We start from the raw sequence: 19,922 nt of genomic DNA, 5'->3' as shown, positions 1-19,922 counted from the left end.
ACCACACTGTAGGAGAGTGGTGGCATTCATTCTCTAGCATTCATTGTTTGCAGACTTTTTAATGATGGCCATTCTGACCAATGCGAGGTGATACTTCATTGTAGTTTTGATTTGCACTTTTCTAATAATTAGTGATATTGAGCATGTATTTGCTATTTTAAAACATGATGACAAAATTCCCAAATTGCTTTCTGGTAGTAAACTACTACATGGGGGCTTCCTTAATGGATCAGCTGTAAAGATTCTGCCTGCAATGCAGGAGACACAGGAAACTCAGGTTCAATCCCTGGATTGGGAAGATCCCCTGAAGGAGGAAATGGCAACCCACTCCAGTATTCTTGCCTGGAAAATCCTATGGAAAGAGGAGCCTGGTGAGTACAGTCCATGGGGTCACAAAGAGTTGGACACAACTGAGCAATAAACTGTGTAATATTTTTTTTAGTCTCTTGAGCAAGTGTTGTTATTCACAAAGGTGTAATTTTGGCAACTTCAAAAAACTATCAGATGAGCAGATTCAGCAGATGAACCTTGTATATGTCCTGAGCACATTTTGGTGACATGGTGGCCATCCTCTTGGAAGGCCCAGCTTCAAGTGACACGCCCATAAAGTGGTGGTGGTGATGGGGGGATCAGTGACATACACCCAGGCAGCCAAATGAACAGGAAAACTTTCATACCCCAGGGTGCAGCAATACAGTCATTCAAGGACAAGTAAGGACACTCTGCTAGGTATAATCCTGTCACACTGAGAGTTTAAGATAAAGCTCTCTGTAAGATAATTTAAGGAATAAAGGCAAGGAGAAGCTCTGAGCTCTTTATGTAATATCCTTTGCAACTGGATATTTTAAAAGAATTTAAAGATGCCACCTTCTAGCCTGTAAGTTGTAGCACTGTGGCTCTGGGTCTAACAGCCTCAGTTGTAATCTTGGTTCCACCGTTTTCTACCTTTGTGACCTTGGGCAACTTCGTAACCTCTCTGACTCTCAGTTTCCTCACCAGGTAATGGGGATGACAATGTTATGAACATAAAATGTGATACTAAATCAACGTGATAAAGAGTTCTCCCATTAAATGTACCATCTGGCATATGGAAAACATTTAGTATATTTTAGCTATAATATTATCATTAGTAATCATAGCATTAGAACTGCTGCTAGTACTGTTACTAGTGCATTTTGCATTAATGGAATCCAGCTTGCTTTTCTGAAATTTGTTATAGCTTTTTAATACTATAGTAATATATAAAGTCTGATTTAAGTCACATTCCCAACATGTGCCTAATTAAAAGTACCACCTTAAGATGCATCTTGTTCTCACTTGTATATTTCAGTGTATATTAGTAGCATGAGAATTTGGGCACTCTCTAGCACAATGTCTCTCAACATTTTTTTCATCACTGCTCCTCTGAGGAGCCTTTAAAGATGTTCTTTTTATCTATCTCTTCCATTGATTTTTTTTTTTTTTTACTACAGCAGATCTATATATCTGTTTATGTACTATGGAACTTTAGAGGGCTGTAAACCACTGTAATATCTAAAAAAATTTTGTCCCTAAATAACAGATTTTCATGCCCCTGGAGGCTGTATCACCCCCCATTGAGGATGCAAGATTTAGTGCAGAGGTTCTCACCTTTGGGCATTTTTGCCCTCTCAGGGGACATTTGGCAATGTCTGGAGACATTTCTGGTTGCTTCAACTGGAGGAAGGTGCTACTGGTGGTATCTTGCAGGTAAAAGCCAGGGCCCAAAATGTCAGTAGTACTGAGATTGTGAAATCCTGCTCATTAAAATTGTGGTAAAATTCTAATGTATTCTGAATAACCCAGCAATTATTGAGGGAGGTGAAAATGGACTGTGTCAACTCTTAAGGCCATAAGATAAAGAAAATAGCAGAAGTTGGGTTCTTGACCTTTAGGTTGAACCCACGAATAATGTGATTACTTGTAGGAAAAAAGGCCATTTCATTTTCCATTGTTGTTGTTTTCAGTAATTTTGTGTCCTTTGCTCTTCCTGTCAAATATGTGTAAAAGTGTGTATAAACACTTCAAATACATGTCAATAGCTTTCTGTTTTCTAGTTTTTGTATGGATGTGTCTTGCATTGTGAAACAGATGAATTTGTGAAAAGTAGTTTGAAGTCATTTTCTGAGTTGTGTTTTTTCCCCTGATTTCATTATATTTTGAGAGGCTTGTCTTCATTCCTAATCAGTCCTCATTTGACCTGGCTTCTAACATTGTTGCTTTCTATGTAAATTTAGCACCCTCTCTGGGTTTCAGAGAATGGGGACAATTTATGAAAGGGTACAAATTTAGGTGTAAAGTAAGATGGCCTGGTCTTTGATGGATGTGGTCCAGGTCACGTGCCTAGAGCCCCTGGCTCCCCTGTGGTCCCTGTCACACTCATGTTCCCTTCTTCTGCTGCCCAGAGTTGGCATCGAGGAGCCCTCCGAAGAGGACCAGAATGAACACCGCTGGCAGTACTTCAGGTGACACAAGGGCTTCCTCAGAAGCAAATTAACCAAGCCTGGCTTTTTTTCCCCCTCTCTCTAACCTGAGATGTTTCTCTTTATGCTATTTGTCTCTTTCTTTCTTCCTGTGGGCACGAGTCCCTTGCCCCTTAAGGGGCAAGGGGTCTGGTCAAGTCTACTCGTTCTTCTACCCTTCTCTGAGTCGATTGATGTGTCGATGTTCCTGACAGTCTGTCCCCTTCCTCCCCATTTTGGATAGTTTTTGTCAGCACCAAGGCCAGAGTTGATTGAGTAGCTGCTTGACTGCTGAGCTTTGTGTTAAGAGTAGCCCATTTTCAGAGCCACAAACACTTTCCACACAAAATCCTGCTTGTGATCTAGTAAACAAACCTTTTAAGTCATAAAGAGTACTCGAATTTTGTATTTCAGCCATGACTGGGATATGGTTTACATTTAAGCACTGATGCCATTTTAGTTTTGAAGTATGGATTTTTTTAAAAAATAAACAGAAGATTGTGAAAGACTTTTCTAATGCAATTTGTTTCTCAGTGACCAAATTTATGACAGATTATGCTTAAGGGTGGTGATATTGGGCAATCAGAGTAAAGACTTTAATATTTCTTCTTTCTTTATCGACCTTTTACTGGCATTCTTTCTTCCTGATCTGATTCTGGGTGCCGGTAGATAAAGCAAATGCAAAATAGACTTGAAGTCTGTTCTTCTCGTGAAAGTGTTTTACTCTCTGAGGACAGTGGTGAAAGCAACAGTACCTGCAGGCCCCAGATGTAAACTGTTAATGACATGTATACAATTAATTGAAGCATTTGAGATCTCTGGATTCACATTTTTTTCCTAAAATACACACACAAAGATGTTCATATTAGAGACCTGACTGTAGGTACCAGTTAAGTTTCAGAGGAAACCCTTTTCTTTGAAATATCCAACCTTCAAGGAGGAAGGCCCTTCCAGCAAAGTACAAGTTACTATGCTTGGAACATGAGAGAGTTCAGATTCTGATCAGTTGTTTAAGATTTGATATGAATGCATGTGTCTCATATTCCCCAAATTTATTTAGGACCCCAGCCATTCAAATTAAAAAAAACCCATCTATTGATTAAAGTAGAATGCTTCTAAAATTTCAGAGATTTTGTGGCATTTTTTGTGGTGGTTAATCAGAATGTACATATATCAAAAGGGAAATGATTCATATCCTATATTTATTCATTCTGGAATGAGCACATCAGTGTGATTGCTTTTTTTCTCATTTGGTATGGGATTACCACATTTGTCTCATTCTTAATGAAAATAAGGATAATTCAGTTCATTCTGGAAAGAAAGACTGTTGTATGTGGTCTTACATACATTACCCTGATGTATCGGGACTGCTAAAATATGATGTAATAAACCAGCACAAAAGTTTTAGATTTATACAGTGGCCTAGATCAAAAGCATTATAATAGGTAGGGAGGGAAATGTATATCATGGACAGTTGCCTGAAACTAGGAATTTCAGAAAGTTAGAGAACCCCAAGTCTTCTGAGGCGTTATACTTTAAATAATGTACCTGATCTTTCTTGCTACTCAGCACACCACCACACGCCCTGTCCCAAGGGTGAGGCCCTTTGTAGGGATCTAGTATCATCCTGGGGGATTGGTCCAAGGATCCGTCAAGCCTGCCAGAAAAGTAATCATTCAATTGTCCTGAAGTAAACAGCCTTGAATGGGGAAAGAGCAGAACTCCATCTGTGTCACAAGGCTCCTGGTCTGTTTTCTTCTGGCATTTAAAACCCAGTAGTAAACCTTTCTCCTGTTTAGCACTTAAATCAGTAGCAGGGACCTCTGAGACCCTCCAACAGGCCCTCCTGCATTTCTCCTGGACCGTCTTTGGAGGCTCTGTGTGGTCAGGAGTAGGGCTGCATGTCAGGCAGGTAGTTGGTAGAAAATGGCTACAGCAAGGATCAGAGCTTCCATGGAGGGAGGAAAGAACAGGAAACGGGGGTGCTGGGTAGGACTCTGCTCAGAACTGTAGGTTTCCAGGGGACATGCACAACCAGATCTGAAGATTAACCACATGTTTCAATAACATAAAATTTCTCTCCTGCCCTTCATTTTTAAGAGAAGAAGCTCAACGAAAGATTGGAGGATTTATCTGGGGGAAAAAAACATGTAATTGCTAGACTCTGTATCTACCTATTTACCTATTTTAGCACCTTACGTCCATGAATCTTTACAATTTGTTGTTTTTAGACCCTGGACTAATATGAGATCCTGAATCATCATTATTAGTAAGTTAGATTAAATCAGAGAGACAGAAATATTACTCGTGTATCAATATTTGTGAAACATTTTCACCAAAAATATAATTAAATGTTTGTTTTAAATTGTGGAAAATTTTAAATCTGCAAAAAAGCTGATAGAGCAATGAATATCCAAGTTCTAACCTGAATACACCAATTGTTAACATTCTGTCATTTTCTTCTTCTGTCCCTCTCTCTCAGCCATTTCAGAGTGCTTCGGAGTATAGTATAGACATCATGACTTTCTGGCCCTAAAATACTTAAGCATGTATCCCTTAGGAACCTAATCTTCTCATGATCACAATACTTTTAGTAACCCAAATTTTATACACACATGTAGGATCCAGGACCCAACCAAAGTTTCCTTTGGCTGTCATCTCTTTTTTTGTTATCTTTTTTTAAAAATTTCAGGCCCATGGTGGCTCTGTGCCCTCTTCCTCTGACTGACTTGGTTGTCATCTCTTTAGTCCTTTAATCGAGGATAATCCTACTCTCCTCCTTTTGATTGCTTATGACATTGAGGTTTTGTTTTATTTTTTAAGGATTTCCAGGATTGCATTCAGTTCAGTTCAGTTCAGTTACTCAGTCATGTCCGATTCTTTGCGACCCATGAACCGCAGCACACCAGGCCTCCCTGTCCATTACGAACTCCTGGAGTCCACCCAAACCCATGTCCATTGAGTCAGTGATGCTATCCAACCAGCTTATCCTCTATTGTCCCCTTTTCCTCCTGCCCTCAATATTTCCCAGCATCAGGGTCTTTTCCAGTGAGTCAACTCTTCGCATCAGGTGGCCAGATATCAGTCCTTCCAATGAACACCCAGGACTGATCTCCTTTAGGATGGACTGGTTGGATCTCCTTGCAGTCCAAGGGACTCTCAAGAGTCTTATCCAGTACCACAGTTCAAAAGCATCAATTCTGCTCTCAGCTTTCTTTATAGTCCAAATCTCACATCGATACATGACCACTGGAAAAACCATAGCCTTGACTAGACGGACCTTTGTTGACAAAGTAATGTCTCTGCTTTTTAATATGCTATCTAGGTTGGTCATAACTTTCCTTCCAAGGAGTAAGTGTCTTTTCATTTCATGGCTGTAATCACCATCTGCAGTGATTTTGGAGCCCAGAAAAATAAAGTCTGACACTGTTTCCACTGTTTCCCCATCTATTTCCCATGAAGTGATGGGACCAGATGCCATGATCTTAGATTTCTGACTGTTGAGCTTTAAGCCAACTTTTTCACTCTCCTCTTTCACTTTAATCAAGAGGCTCTTTAGTTCTTCTTTGCTTTCTGCCATAAGGGTGGTGTCATCTGCATATCTGAGGTTATTGATATTTCTCCCGGCAAACTTGATTCCAGCTTGTGCTTCTTTCAGCCCAGCATTTCTCATGATGTACTCTGCATATAAGTTAAATAAGCAGGGTGACAATATACAGCCTTGATATACTCCTTTTCCTATTTGGAACCAGTCTGTTGTTCCATGTCCAGTTCTAACTGTTGCTTCCTGACCTGCATACAGGTTTCTCAAGAGGCAGGTCAGGTGGTCTGGTATTCCCATCTCTTTCAGAATTTTCCACAGTTTACTGTGATCCACACAGTCAAAGGCTTTGGCATAGTCAATAAAGCAGAAATCGATGTTTTTCTGGATCTCTCTTGCTTTTTCCACGATCCAGTGGATGTTGGGAATTTGATCTCTGGTTCCTCTGCCTTTTCAAAAACCAGCTTGAACATTTGAAAGTTCACAGTTCACGTATTGCTGAAGCCTGGCTTGGAGAATTTTGAGCATCACTTTACTAGCGTATGAGATGAATGCAATTGTGTGGTAGTTTGAGCTTTCTTTGGCATTGCCTTTCTTTGGGATTTCCAGTCCTGTAGCCACTGCTGCTCTACAATCTGGAATTTTCGGATTTGTTTTCCTCTTGACTAGAGATAATCATTCGAGTTTTGGCCAAAAATAACGTAAAAGAAAGTTATGCATTTCTTGTTGCATCATATCAGGTGGTGCATCTTGTCCAGCTGTCCCTCATTATTAGTGATGTTAAATTTGACCACTTTAGACCCCAGGTCTTGCCACTTGTAAACGCACTGTTTTCCCTTTGTAACTGAACAAGTAACCTGTAGAGACTTCCCTGGTGGTCCAGAGATTAAGACTCTGCCTTGCAATGCAGGGGACATGGGTTTGATTCCTGGCTGGGGAACTAAGATCCCACATGCCGCGGAGCAGCTGAAGCAGTGTGCTCTACAGCCCAGTACACCACAACTAGAGAAGCCTGCAGGTCACCACTAAGACCTGACACAGCCAAATAAATATTTTTTTTAAAGAAAGCCTTTAACATCATATGAATAGTCAGAGTCCCAACAGGCTTTTACCCATTGGTAAAATTATACTCCGATGACCTTTGCTTGAAGCAATTATTACCCTGTGAGTGAAAAACTGGTAATTTTCTAATCCTGTTATTCTTTTCATATTTTTGAGGATTATCTATAGAGAAGAACTTTCAGAGAGTTTCAGTGTTCTTTTCTATGCTGGTGAAGTGAGATATCTCTCCAATGTCTGAGTAATCAGTTCAAGCAAATTTTTATTTAATATATGTGGGACTACAGAGTTGTGTCTCTGCAGGATCCCAGCAAGAATCTCAGGTGTTATCACTGAGGTGGCAGAAGGTAACAGACAGTTGTCATTTTTTCTGTAGACGAAACAGTGATGCTAGAGAGACATGGCCAGAATTAGTATTGGCTTGGCCAAAAAGTTCATTCAGGTTTTTCAAAATGCAACCAAACTTTTTGGCCAACCCAGTACTTATTAGACTGCACTAATTCATTAGCCACTCACCACATGTGTCTGTTTGAATTTAAATTGCAATTAATTAGCATGAAATAAAAGTTAAAATGTAGTTCCTCAGTCCTATTGGTCACATTTCAACTGCACAATGGCCACATGTGGCCAGTGGCCTCCATATTGGACAGTGTATATCTAGAAGACCACCATCATTGCAAAAAGTTCTACTGGATGATGTGCATCTAGAATAACTCTCAAGTTCCCCCAAGCAAAAATGTCAAGCAAGTTTGAGATAAGGTTAGGATGGACCTAATTTTGTGAATTTATCAGTGTTTTCCAATGTTTTATGCGTCACTGTTTGAATTCTGGCCTGGCCATGTGGGCACAGGCTAAATAGATGAATTCCTCTTACATTGCCCGGACTTGAATGAAAATAGTCCAAACCTAGTCTTTATAAGTGGGCTTTCCTGGTGGCTCAGATGGTAAAGAATCTTCCTGTAATGCAGAAGACCAGGGTTTGATCACTGGGTCAGGAAGATCCCCTGGAGGATGGCACAGCAACCCCCTCCAGTATTCTTGCCTAGAGAATTCCATGAACAGAGGAGCCTGGTGGGCTCCGATTCATGGGATTGTAAAGAGTTGGACACAACTGAGCAACTAACACTAGTCTTTATAAGCAGTTCTTGTTAAACAGAATTTATTTTCGTTCTCCTAGAAGAGGTTAGTGGAAAGAATCGAGGGGGCTAGATTTCATCTGGCAGCTTTTATTATGTGTGGCTTTGTTTTCTTCATTGTAGGACAAGGCACACTTAAGACTTTTCTCATACCCAGAGGCTTCCTATTTCATCTCAGCTGATAAAATCCATTTGTTTTATCTTTACCGGTGTGGAAGCCACTTACAAAGGCTAATGCACATTTTTCAGAATTCGTGATCAAGAAAGGAGAGACGATCTGGGTGGATCTGAACTGCTGATGCTCCTGCCTCCACAATAGCCTGTCCATGGTTAGGCAGAGGGCTGCTGTGTCACTGGGCATTCCAGTAGGCTGTCTGGGAGACAGACTACTGGTAACCCATGCTCTGCCCCTCTCTGAGTCTTTACTAGGAAACTCATCTAAGTAAATGAGTCTGCCATGAAGTGACTCCATTCACTGACAGAATCCGCAGAACAAGGCCTAATATTGGACTTTCAGCTGTTGATCTTACAGATGCTAACACCATTTAGAGGACTTTTCTCTATGAAACGTTCATTAAGAGACCCTCAAAACCGGTGAGAGTTAAAGATCAACAGCTAGGAATTCAGTGTAACCTCTCCTCTGGTACGTCAGACCCTTCAGGCACACTGAGGCTGTCTTGTGTGACCTCTGTGGGTAGCTAGCCCTGGTGCCTCGGAATTGGATGAATTTCACATCCAAAAGTCTCTGAAAGGTTTGATGCTCAAAAGTCCCTGGCTAATGTCCAACTGTGAGGCCAAGCCTCCGGGCCTCAGAAAGCAGCCTGTAGACACAACAGAGTCCATTTAACTCACTACCAAAAGCCCATCAAACTTCAGGTCCCCAGGGAGGAAATCTGGTGCCAGGTACATTACAGGTTTTAACTAAGTGCTCAGAATAAGATCTGGCATTGTAGGCACTCAGTAAATATTTGCTGAATACATGAATGCATCTTGTAGTTTTTAAACTTTGCCTTCAGCAAAATATGGGGTAACTGTTCCCTTTCCTTCTGTACCTCCCTGCCTCCATCTGGGGGCACAAACCTTGGCTTAGTGCTCGGCAAGCCTGGAATAAGGCAGGGTAGAGGTTGCATTTGAGAAAGGGGTACATCTATGTTGTCTTCTATTCCTTCTTTGCATTACTCTCGTTTCTCAAGATCGATCCTGGACATCACAGGTGGAGAAGCGGGAGGGAGAGGAGAGAAAATAAGGCACACATGGGGCTTTGCATATCCACTGTCTGTTCATCGCAGTCAGCGCCCTGGTTCCAGACTACAAATAAAACCCCTGGTCAGGGCCATTTGGCAGCTCTCTTCAAACTCCGGTCAGATGTGCTGAAAGTTGTGTTTCTTGTTTTCTTTTTATGATACCAGCCATTCTTTGAAATTCCTCCTCCAGGGGATCCTCCAGACCCAGGGATCAAACCCGCGTCTCCTGCATTGCCAGGCGATTCTTTACCTGAGCCACCTGGGGAAGCCCCTGGAGGAGGAAATCGCAACCCACTTCAGTATTCTTGCCTGGGAAATCCCATGGACAGAGGAGCCTGGTGGGTTACAGTCTGTGGGGTCCCAAAGAGTCGGACACGACTTAGTGATTGAGCACACGTTCTTTGCAGTACTGGAGGGACAAGTGAACTCCAGTTCTGTTTCCTGGATTCCAGGACTGTTTCCTGGCATCTTTGTTTTCTCCTCCATTGCCCCCATATTATCAATGTCATCAGTACTACTGTTCTCTGCCTTAAAATGGGGAAGTTTCAGGGATAAAGAATCAACAGATGCATAGAGCAATAGTTGGTATGTTGCTGCTAAGACAACGACCCTAGTGCTTTCATGGAATTCGTTATTAGCGGATTTTGCCACCTTGCTTTTTCTTTATGTCTTCAGTTATTGATTTCAAATTGTGAGTTCTCAGGTCAGGTGGAAGGGAGGAAGCAGCAGACAGGAAGAGGCAGGACCCACCTTTGGCTACCTAGGACCGTAGGCAGGCAGACAGTTTCCTGCTTGTACCGTTCCCCAGAGGCCTTGCTTAAGGTGTTAGCATACAGATTGATTACCCAGCCTACCCCTGGGTGGTACAACTGCTTTCTCATAACTTTCTGCACGACAGCCTTCCCCTTCTTTTAGCTAACCACTCCTTCCACCTTGGGAAGGTGGTCAGCCTCTTAGCTGCTTTCAACCGGCCTGGCTGCCATGGTCCAAGCTAACACTCTATGTTTTTCTCTCCCTGTCTTTCTCCCTGATGACTTACAGAGTTGGTGTCGACCCAGACCAAGACCCACCACCCAACAACGACAGCTTCCAAGTCTTACAAGGGGTAAGTCACAAAAGATGCTTCTTCGTGGGAAGGTGTTATTAAAAATAGCTAGAATTTATTTGAGCATTTACTACATGCCAAGCAGTTTACATGGATTCCCTCATTGTGATCTTGAGAACAACTTTATGAAGTAGGAACTGTTATGCCCAGTTTACAGATTATAAGTTGAAATTGAGAGTCAAAGTGTGTCTCTGTGATCAGACAATTTGAAAATTGATCAGCCAGGATTTGACTCGAGTCCCTGTTCTCAAACAACTTATTAAGGGGCCAAAATGAGCATTTAACCTGACTCTCCCCTTCCAAAAATGGATACATGGATACATTGGCAATTGGCTCATGGTAGCTTGTTCTGGGAAGGAGAAGGATGGGATCAATTTTCCAGCCCAGAGAGCATGAGCCAGAAAGAAGGGATGCTGGGTGATAGCTGGCCCTCCTGCTTCTCCATGGTCTGGCAGCTTCCATGGTCCCATAGTAGCAGAGCAGCAGTCCTCGGTCCCGTATTAGCAGAGCAGCAGTCCTCAGCCCCATAGGCAGTGAGGGCAAGAGCCCTGTGTCTCATCTCATGTGGTAGCAGGGAAGAGTTCCTGCTGCTGCAGAGAATCCTGATGGAGACGGTGCTGGGGGATGGGGGAGAGGCATAGGCTAGCCATTGGTTTTGCCATCGGCTCTAGTTACTCTGGCAGCATCATGAGGTGCCCCAAATGTGAGGAAGTGGACAACGATTTCTCATCCATAGGTGTTGTCTAGGTCAGGAATTTGCAAGGGGCATAGTGGGGACAGCGTGCCTGTGCTCCATGAAAAAAGCTGGGGTCAGTCAACAGCTGGGGACTAGAATCTTCCAAAGGCTCATTCACTCTTGTGTCTGGTACCTGGGCTGGAAGACACAGACTAGGACTGGTGAGCAGGATGCCTGTGAATGCCTGTGATGGCTTCTCCTTGGCCTCAGGGTGTGGGACTTCTTACCTGATGGCTCTGGCTTCCAAAAGCCCATGTCCCAGCAAGTGAGGTGGAAGCTTTCTGGCCTTTTGTGGCCTAACCTTGGGAGTCATGCAACATCACTTCCAGGACTTTCTCTTGGTTATGAGTTGCTCAGGCCAGCCCAGATTCAGCGGGAAGAGATAGAGACCATCCCCTCTGGACGGAATAAGCATCAGCGAAGCGGCAGCCATGTTTTAAAGCTGGAGGAAACTACCCAGCAACACTGCCCCCCTGCCTTTCATTGTACACTTTGGAAGAGTACCCTGTGGTTAAAGGTCCCATGGGACATGGAAGTGTGTGCTTTTTGGATATGGGAGTGAGAACTCATGGTTCGAAATTCCAGAGGCCAAGTCAATAGCAGCAGGCACCTGGGTGGTTTCAGATGCAAGAGAGGCAATGTGTCTGGGGGTGCATGCTCAGCGAAGCAGAGGCAGTGTGTCACCCCTGTTGTAGGCCTGGTGGGGTGATTCTGCCTCCAGGTTTTGCCCCTTTCTCAGGCCAGCATTTCCTGGGCAGGCATGGTGGGGGAAAGGGAAGTTATGATAGGAGCAGAAATTTGCTTCCAAAATGTTTCTCTTTGGCCTGGGGAATGAAGAACTATTTTGTTCAGTGTTGAATACCCAGTGCTGAGCACAGTGCCTGGCCCATGGGGGCCTTGATTGGTATTTGATGGGAAGATGGGGGAGCAAGAGTGGCACAGGGTGTGGGAAGCTCCATTGACCATGTGCATATATCATCTGCAAAGCCATATCAAGTGTTTGTTTTCCCTCCAGTCAGCTTTGAATCACACTCATCATTGCAGTTAATCCTAAATCAAGTTTGCATGTCTTAGATTCCCTAGGATCTTCTAAATAACTCCAGCAACCACATCAGATTTTAACAAGTCTCACAAAATGTGGTTCTGTGTTGGGCCCAGGGATGCCACCACAGCTTTCTCTGAGGTCTTTCTTTGTGAGGGTGGTCACAGCCTGATAGGCCATTCTTCGGTTGAGGCACCATAAGGGACCTCTGAAAGTTCTGGGCATTTTGGGATGAACTTTCAGTGAGCTTCATTGGAGATTTGGTGCCCACTTTAATGGTGCTCCAGAAGACCTTTGCGACTATATTAGAATCAGCCATTGTGCCACTTGGGAATATGTGGTTTCAATGAGAAGTTCCTTTGGAAAAGTTGCTATTTGACTAGAGCTTTAAGTCCCTGGTGGTTCAGATGGTAAAGAATCTCCCTGCAATGCAGGAGATTGGGGTTCAATACCCTTGGTCAGGAAGATCCCCTGGAGGAGGGCATGGTGACCCACTCCAATTTTCTTGTCTGGGAGATCCCATGGACAGAGGAGCCTGGCAGGTTACAGTCCATAGGGTCACAAAGAGTTGGACACAACTGAGCAACTAGTGCTTTCACTTTCACTTTAAGGACTTTAGAAAGTAGGAGTTCAGGAACTGTGCCTCTTGCAGCTAACTTAGAATCTAACAGTTTGGGTATCTCCAAACTTGGATCTGAGGAAAGCTGGGTGAAATCCGTAATGGACATCCTTATTTCACTGAAAGGAAAATAATGGCTGTGGTAGGATACACCACATACTGCCTATACCTGTGGCTAGTCAAGATTAATTTTGTAAGAAAAGCAGGTCACTGCCAGCTAGATAGCCAGGGCTTGGGGCAATTTCATCTTGACAGTTCCAAACCAGTCAACACCCTTAACCCCCACCGTCCCCCCACCGCCTGCCCTTTTGCTGTTTTCAATTGCTCCTGCCTCTGGACTTAAGCATCTCTCAAAGGAAATATGTGAAATGGTTTGATTGGTTCCATGTAGCTGAACTTTAGAGAAGGCAATGGCAACCCACTCCAGTACTCTTGCCTGGAAAATCCCATGGGCAGAGAAGCCTGGTAGGCTGCAGTCCATAGGGTCGCGGAGAGTCGGACACAACTGAGTGACTTCACTTTCACTTTTCACTCTCATGCATTGGAGAAGGAAATGGCAACCCACTCCTGCGTTTTTGCCTGGAGAATCCCAGGGATGGGGAGGCTGGTGGGCTGCCATCTATGGGGTTGCACAGAGTTGGACACGACTGAAGTGACTTAGCAGCAGCAGCAGCTAAACTTACTGTATCTCTCAGAGACACTGGGCTTGTAGCTAGACTTACTAACAGACTTGCTGTGGAAATGTTTAAAAAGCAGTGCATCCTAAGTGCTAAGGGTTTTGGCAGTGCATTTAGTCCATACAGTGATAGCTAAGGTAGCACCCCTAGCCCCAGGGTGAGCCTGGGATGCCATCCTTTGGGCCAATTTTGATCACACATGTGACGGTCACTTCTGGTACACTCCCAGTGGTGCCCCTTCAGCTGGCCCTAGTCAGGAGCTATGTCACACCTTCCCTTTAACTGGCCACCTTCTAAGCCTCATACATATTATGCAGAAGGCCTTTTGGCATTTTGTCTTTCTGTCAGATGGGGGAAGAAAGGTCAAGCATGGTTTCTCAGGTCACATTCTGAAAAATGACTCATGCCCTCGTGCAGAAAGGGCCTCATTTATCCACGTCCTCCTGGCCTGACCTTGTTGCTCCAATAAGCCATTAACAATAGGGCTGGGAGCACTCAGTGGTCATGAGAAACCAGTAAAACAGAGAAGTAAATGGGCTTCTCATTTTTGGGTGAAACCCTGAACTGGATCCAGGTCACATGCTCAGTGTTGTCATGAAACTGAAATCAGAGATGGGGAAGGTCCAGATGTTTGTTCCCCATTAGAAAAGAAAGGGCACTTCTCTTTACCTCATTTCTAAATGATCTTGCTAAATGAACAAACATGCAAACAAAAAAGTGCTATTTGATGGGAAAGCACTTTTTATAAGGAGCACCGTTTTCCTCACCAGTGCTAGAAGCCTGAGGTTATAAACAGAGTCATGGCTACAGAACCACAGAATATTAGCTCATGTGGGTGAAAGAAGGGAGCTGTTGGCCAGAACTTTTGGCTCTGGGTGAGGGAAGCATAAGAATATTGTGGATAGACTTCAGTTTCATGTCCCTGGCAAGTTTGACTCATTAGAACAAAACAAAACAAAAAACTCTGTTGCCTTGTTTCTCTGGAGGTCTTGGTGACTTTGCAACCAAAACAAAAACAAGCCCAGCTGGAGGCAAGCTGCCTGGGCTTGGGGGTGGCCTCCCAACCCATTCAAGAGGGGATGTTTTATGCCAGACACAGCTGAGATTTATGTTGGCCGGACAGGCAGACACATCATTCATTTCCTTCCCCGAGTTTACAAAGCATGCTCACTGATGCGGCCGATGTGGAGTAGCTCGGAGCATGAATCTGAATGTATCCCGCCTGTCATCTCTGCAGGACAAGGTCACAAGCAGGATATTAGTGGAATGTGGAGGAAGGGAAACTGCTATGTTTGTGGTGCCTGTGTGTGTGTGATTGAAAACTGCCAAAACTCAGATATTGCACTGACATATACCTTTCTGGGCAAGTTGGATTTGTTTGTTTCTGGGTCCTTCCCCCAGCTTCCTTCCAGGCTGAAATCTGATAGCCAGGCCCTTACATCTTTAACTTCAAAACAGTTGCTCAAGTGCCTTTGCTCAGATTACTATTCTCTGACCCCTTTCCCCATGACACTTTTTCTTTTTTTGATTGTCTCCCATCATGGCCCCCAGTTTCCCTATCTTTTTTTTTTCTTTCTTAGAAGTTCAAACTTGATTTGTTCATTCATTTGACACATATTTATTGAGCATCTGTTATATTTCAGACGTTCTTTCAGGCTCTGGGAGTACATCTACAAACAAGACAGATGAATCATTCTCCTTAAGGGCTTGGTGGCAGTGTGATGAAGGATGAGGGTAGAGAGTGGCAGAAGCGAGATCGTAGAGGGTCTTGTCTGCTTCTCCACAAGGTACCACAGGCCTCTCCCCATTGTTCCAAGTGTACCCATGGACGGCAACCTGGGCATCACCAGAGAGCTTGTTAGAAATGCAGACTGTCAGGCCACATCTAGACCCGCAGAATCAGAATCTTCATTTTAGCAGAGGGCCCAAGAAGTTTGTGTGCAGTTTACAGTTTGAGAAGCCCTGGTGAAGGCAGTGTAGAGCACTTTGTTGTTCAGTCGCTCAGTTGTGTCTGACTCTGCCACCCCATGAACTGCAGCACGCCAGGCTTCCCTGTCCTTCACTGTCTCCCGGAGTTTGCTCAAACTCAAGTCCCTTGAGTTGATGATGCTATCCAACCATTTCATCCTCTGTCATCCCCTTCTCCTCCTGCCCTCAGTCTTACCCATCATCAGGGCCTTTTCCAATGAGTTGGCTCTTCACATCAAGTGGCCAAAGTTGAGCACTTAATTCCCTGTTTTTAAACCCTTTGTTAGCCCTTCTGAGAAATCTTGGCCCCCATCGTTATCAACTATGTACTTTTTAACTTTGCATTAGTGTGCTATCACTGCTATAACAAATTACCACAAACTCAGTGGTTTAAAACAACACAGTCTTATAGGTTTGTGAGTCAGAAGTCTGGTAAGCTCTACTGGCTTCCCTCTTTCAGGTTTCTCAGTGTCAAAATCAAGGTGTCTGTGGGGTTGGGCTCTGGGGGAGAAGCCATCACCAGGCTCGTGCAGGTTGCTGGTAGAATTCACTTCCACGTACTTGTAGGACTGAGGTCCTGTTTCCTTGCTGGCCATTGGCTGGGAATCAAGCTTAGCTCCTAGAAGTACCCACATTTCCTGACTCTTGGCCTCTCCACCTCCAAAGCCAGCACCATCAGGGCAAGCCCCTGTCATGCTCTGAACTTCTCCTGCCTCTTCCCTCACTACATCACTCTCTTGCCCACCCCACCCCCTGCCCGCTTATCAAGGTCCATGTGTTTATACTGGGCCCACCTGGAAAACCTTAAGTCCATCCACAAAGACCCTTTTGCCAAGTAACATAACACACTCAGGCTCCCGGGATTAGGATGTAGAAATCTTTGAGGGGAAGGGCAGTATTCTACTACCTCTCTGAAAAAAAAAAAATAAGCTCTTCTTATTATTATAGTGACCTTAACATAAAAATATATACTTTAACCATAAAAATGCAATGAAATATAACTCTGCCCAGAAATCATTATTCATTAGTTCTAGAAAAATTATTTCAAAATAGGACCTTTGGCCACTGCCCAGGTCTTTAACCTGGTTTCTTTTTCTTCACCACATACACATAGGTCTGTCTGTCTCCTCCTCTGGAAATGTGCTTCTCAAGTGGCTGGTGTGAGGTCTCATTCCTCTTTGTGTTTGGCAGCACTGAGCATGGGGCCTGGCACACAGTAGGTGCTTAATGAATGCAAGAGAAAAGCCACTCATAGTTTTATGCTCAAAAATTTGGTGATAAGCAGAGCTGGTGGTATTTGTTTGCTGGTGGGGATGTAGGTTTTGAGGAGGATGTGGTGTGAGAGCAAGTCCCTGCATATTTTAGGATCAGCTGCACCCATACCGACCCTGGCTCAGAGCCCACAGCAAGGGCTCACCAGTTTGTCCATGGCTACCATCCAAATCTTGCTGGGAAACAATTGTTGGCTATCTTCTGGGTCAACTTAAATCAGTCTTGTTCCACACAGATCCTCCCTGATTTTCCCAGAGGCTTTGGGGAAGAATCCAAATTCTTCCTGTCCAGACACCCTGCTTATTTAACTTATATGCAGAGTACATCATGAGCAACACTGGGCTGGAAGAAGCACAAGCTGGAATCAAGATTGCTGGGAGAAATAGCAATAACCTCAGATATGCAGATGACACCACCCTTATGGCAGAAAGTGAAGGAGAACTAAGAGCCTCTTGATGAAAGTGAAAGAGGAGAGTGAAAAAGTTGGCTTAAAGCTCAACATTCAGAAAACTAAGATCATGGCATCTGGTCCCAGCACTTCATGAAATAGATGTGGAAACAGCATCAGACTTTATTTTTGGGTGCTTCAACATCACTGCAGATTTTGGAGTGGTGATTTTGGACTGGTGATTACAGCCATGAAATTAAAAGACGCTTACTCCTTGGAAGGAAAGTTATGACCAACCTAGATAGCATATTGAAAAGCAGAGACATTGCCAACAAAGGTCCATCTAGTCAAGGCTATGGTTTTTCCAGTGGTCATGTATGGATGTGAGAGTTGGACTGTGAAGAAAGCTGAGCACTGAAGAATTGATGCTTTTGAACTGTGGTGCTGGAGAAGACTCTTGAGAGTCCCTTGGACTGCAAGGAGATCCAACCAGTCCATCCTAAAGGAGACCAGTCCTGGGTATTCATTGGAAGGACTGATGCTGAGGCTGAAACTCCAATACTTTGGCCACCTCATGCGAAGAGTTGACTCATTGGAAAAGACCCTGGTGTTGGGAAGGATTGGGGGCAGGAGGAGAAGGGGACGACAGAGGATGAGATGGCTGGATGGCATCACCGACTCGATGCACATGAGTTTGGGTAAACTCCGGGAGTTGGTGATGGACAGGGAGGCCTGGTGTGCTGCGATTCATGGGGTTGCAAAGAGTCGGACACGACTGAGTGACTGAACTGAACTGAACTGAACTGAACTGATAACCATGCTTCTGGCCCCTTCTCTTGGAAAGAGAGGTGTTTAACACCCCTGTTGCAGAGCTGCACCTTTTATTTGCCCTGAATTTGTAACCTTTCAGGGTTGATTCTTAGTGTCTTACATTTGTGCAGTCACTTTATTTGTGGACTGCAGGCATATCTCTTTGTAGGCCAAGGAAAAATTTGCTTAATTTGCCTTCAGAAAGAAACCTTTCCCTTGCTTTGCTCATTTTCATTGTCCCTCTTGGGGCTTACTTATATAAGTCAGTCTCCTGTAGCTTCCTTGAGGTGAGATGGCAAGAACTTAAGTGTTACAGGTGATGAGAATGCATTGTGGTTTGACAGTGCAGAGGTTAGGATAACAGAATAGAGGTTTTCCATTTTTATCGTTGTTTTAGTGGGAAAGCAAACAAAACTGACTTTCGGGAACTTACCTTATGCCTGATGGTGTATAGCATCCTTTTGGAAGATGTTTATCATCTTGCTAGATTTGTCTTTAGTAAGATTCTACCGACAGAACCAAGAACTTAGAGCCTGTCACTTGATAAATAAGCATTTAATTTCTTTGTAAACAGTCATCTCTCAAAATGGTCATCTACCACTTTTCCACTCAGTCATGTGGTATGAGATCTCCCTAGAGTTGTTATTAGACTAGCAATTAGTTAGCTGAAGAAATGATCATTATCTACAAATGGAGACATTCTGTGCCCCCTTTCTCCCACATAATTTATTAAAATGTGAAATAAAATTGGTCTCTAGGGTCTCTCCTTTTTGTTTCCTCATCCACAGACAGGCCCATTTAACTGAGCCATTTCCATGTTGGTTACTGTGTTAAGTCACTTCAGTCGTGTCCGACTCTTTGCGACCCTATGGACTGTAGCCCACCAGGCTCCTTTGTCCATGGGATTCTCTAGCCAAGAATATTGGAGTGGGTTGCCATGCCCTTCTCCAGATACAGGTTATTAAACATTCCTCAAATACCATGGGGGGACTCTGTTTTAAAAGTCATCTTGGCCATTGGAAATTTTAGGAATGTAAATAGTGCTTGCTAACTTCTCTGCCTGTACTTGTGTATATGTTACCTTCTCAGAAATTTTTGACTCATCCTTGGCATCTGTTACTATAGGTAGAATTTACACCCACTGAGATTTAGAACTGTTGATACATACTTGAAATTGTGACTCAACTTTTATTTGGTTGTTGTCCATTGCCCCTCACTTGTAGAGCTGCCTCCCCCTAGAACAGTCAAGAGGAAGATGATAAAGATCCTACGTTTCACAAGCAGCCTGTACTTTCTAGAGCTTGTCATTCAGCAACATGGAACCCCAGGAGTGCCCTCAGATTTCTGCCGTCCATCCACTTTTTAATATTAAGTGTGCTGCTTATAATACTTGCACAGAACAGATTTCCTAAACCTTAAATGAATGTTTGATTTTTGCCAATTCTTTTGAGAATGAAATGATGGGGATGTTTGAGTTGGAAAGGCATGAGAAGAATAGTAAACGAAGGTACTACTTGAGGGCAGAGAAAATAACAGAGATGCTGGTTCTGGCTCCCTTTGCCCTGCCCATCACCTTTGCCTTCCTAAAGCTGGTAGGGCAAGTTACTGCTTGGAACACAAGGCAGTTGCCTGGCTGGGTAAGGACCACCAAGAACCCTTGATTGTTTTGTTAGGAAACTCAACTCTGTGATTTCTCTAGGCCAGCTTGGCGGGGTGAGGAGCCTGGAAAGTTGGTTTTACAGATACTTTCTTTAGTATTCTCTAAAAATTAATTTTGACTTGTTAGGATCTAGACTACTTTAGGGTAATTAATCTGCCAAAAGGCACTCTGAGGAAAATTACTCA

General features: G+C 43.7%; 1 protein-coding gene across 1 annotated transcript in view; it reads left to right on the top strand.

Annotated features, from left to right (window-relative positions):
• Window positions 1–19,922, top strand: part of SLC9A7 (solute carrier family 9 member A7) — a 166,847-nt gene that overhangs the window by 136,940 nt on the left and 9,985 nt on the right. The window contains exons 13-14 of the mRNA XM_068963200.1: window positions 2,424–2,483; window positions 10,502–10,565. Coding sequence (XP_068819301.1) covers window positions 2,424–2,483; window positions 10,502–10,565 — 124 coding nt within the window. The remainder of the gene's footprint in view (window positions 1–2,423; window positions 2,484–10,501; window positions 10,566–19,922) is intronic.

The sequence above is a fragment of the Capricornis sumatraensis genome, chromosome X (genome assembly GCF_032405125.1).
Source record: "Capricornis sumatraensis isolate serow.1 chromosome X, serow.2, whole genome shotgun sequence".
In the NCBI taxonomy this organism is placed as follows: domain Eukaryota; kingdom Metazoa; phylum Chordata; class Mammalia; order Artiodactyla; family Bovidae; genus Capricornis; species Capricornis sumatraensis.
Note: the sequence above shows the minus strand (reverse complement) of the source record. Positions and strands in the feature narration are given on the sequence as shown.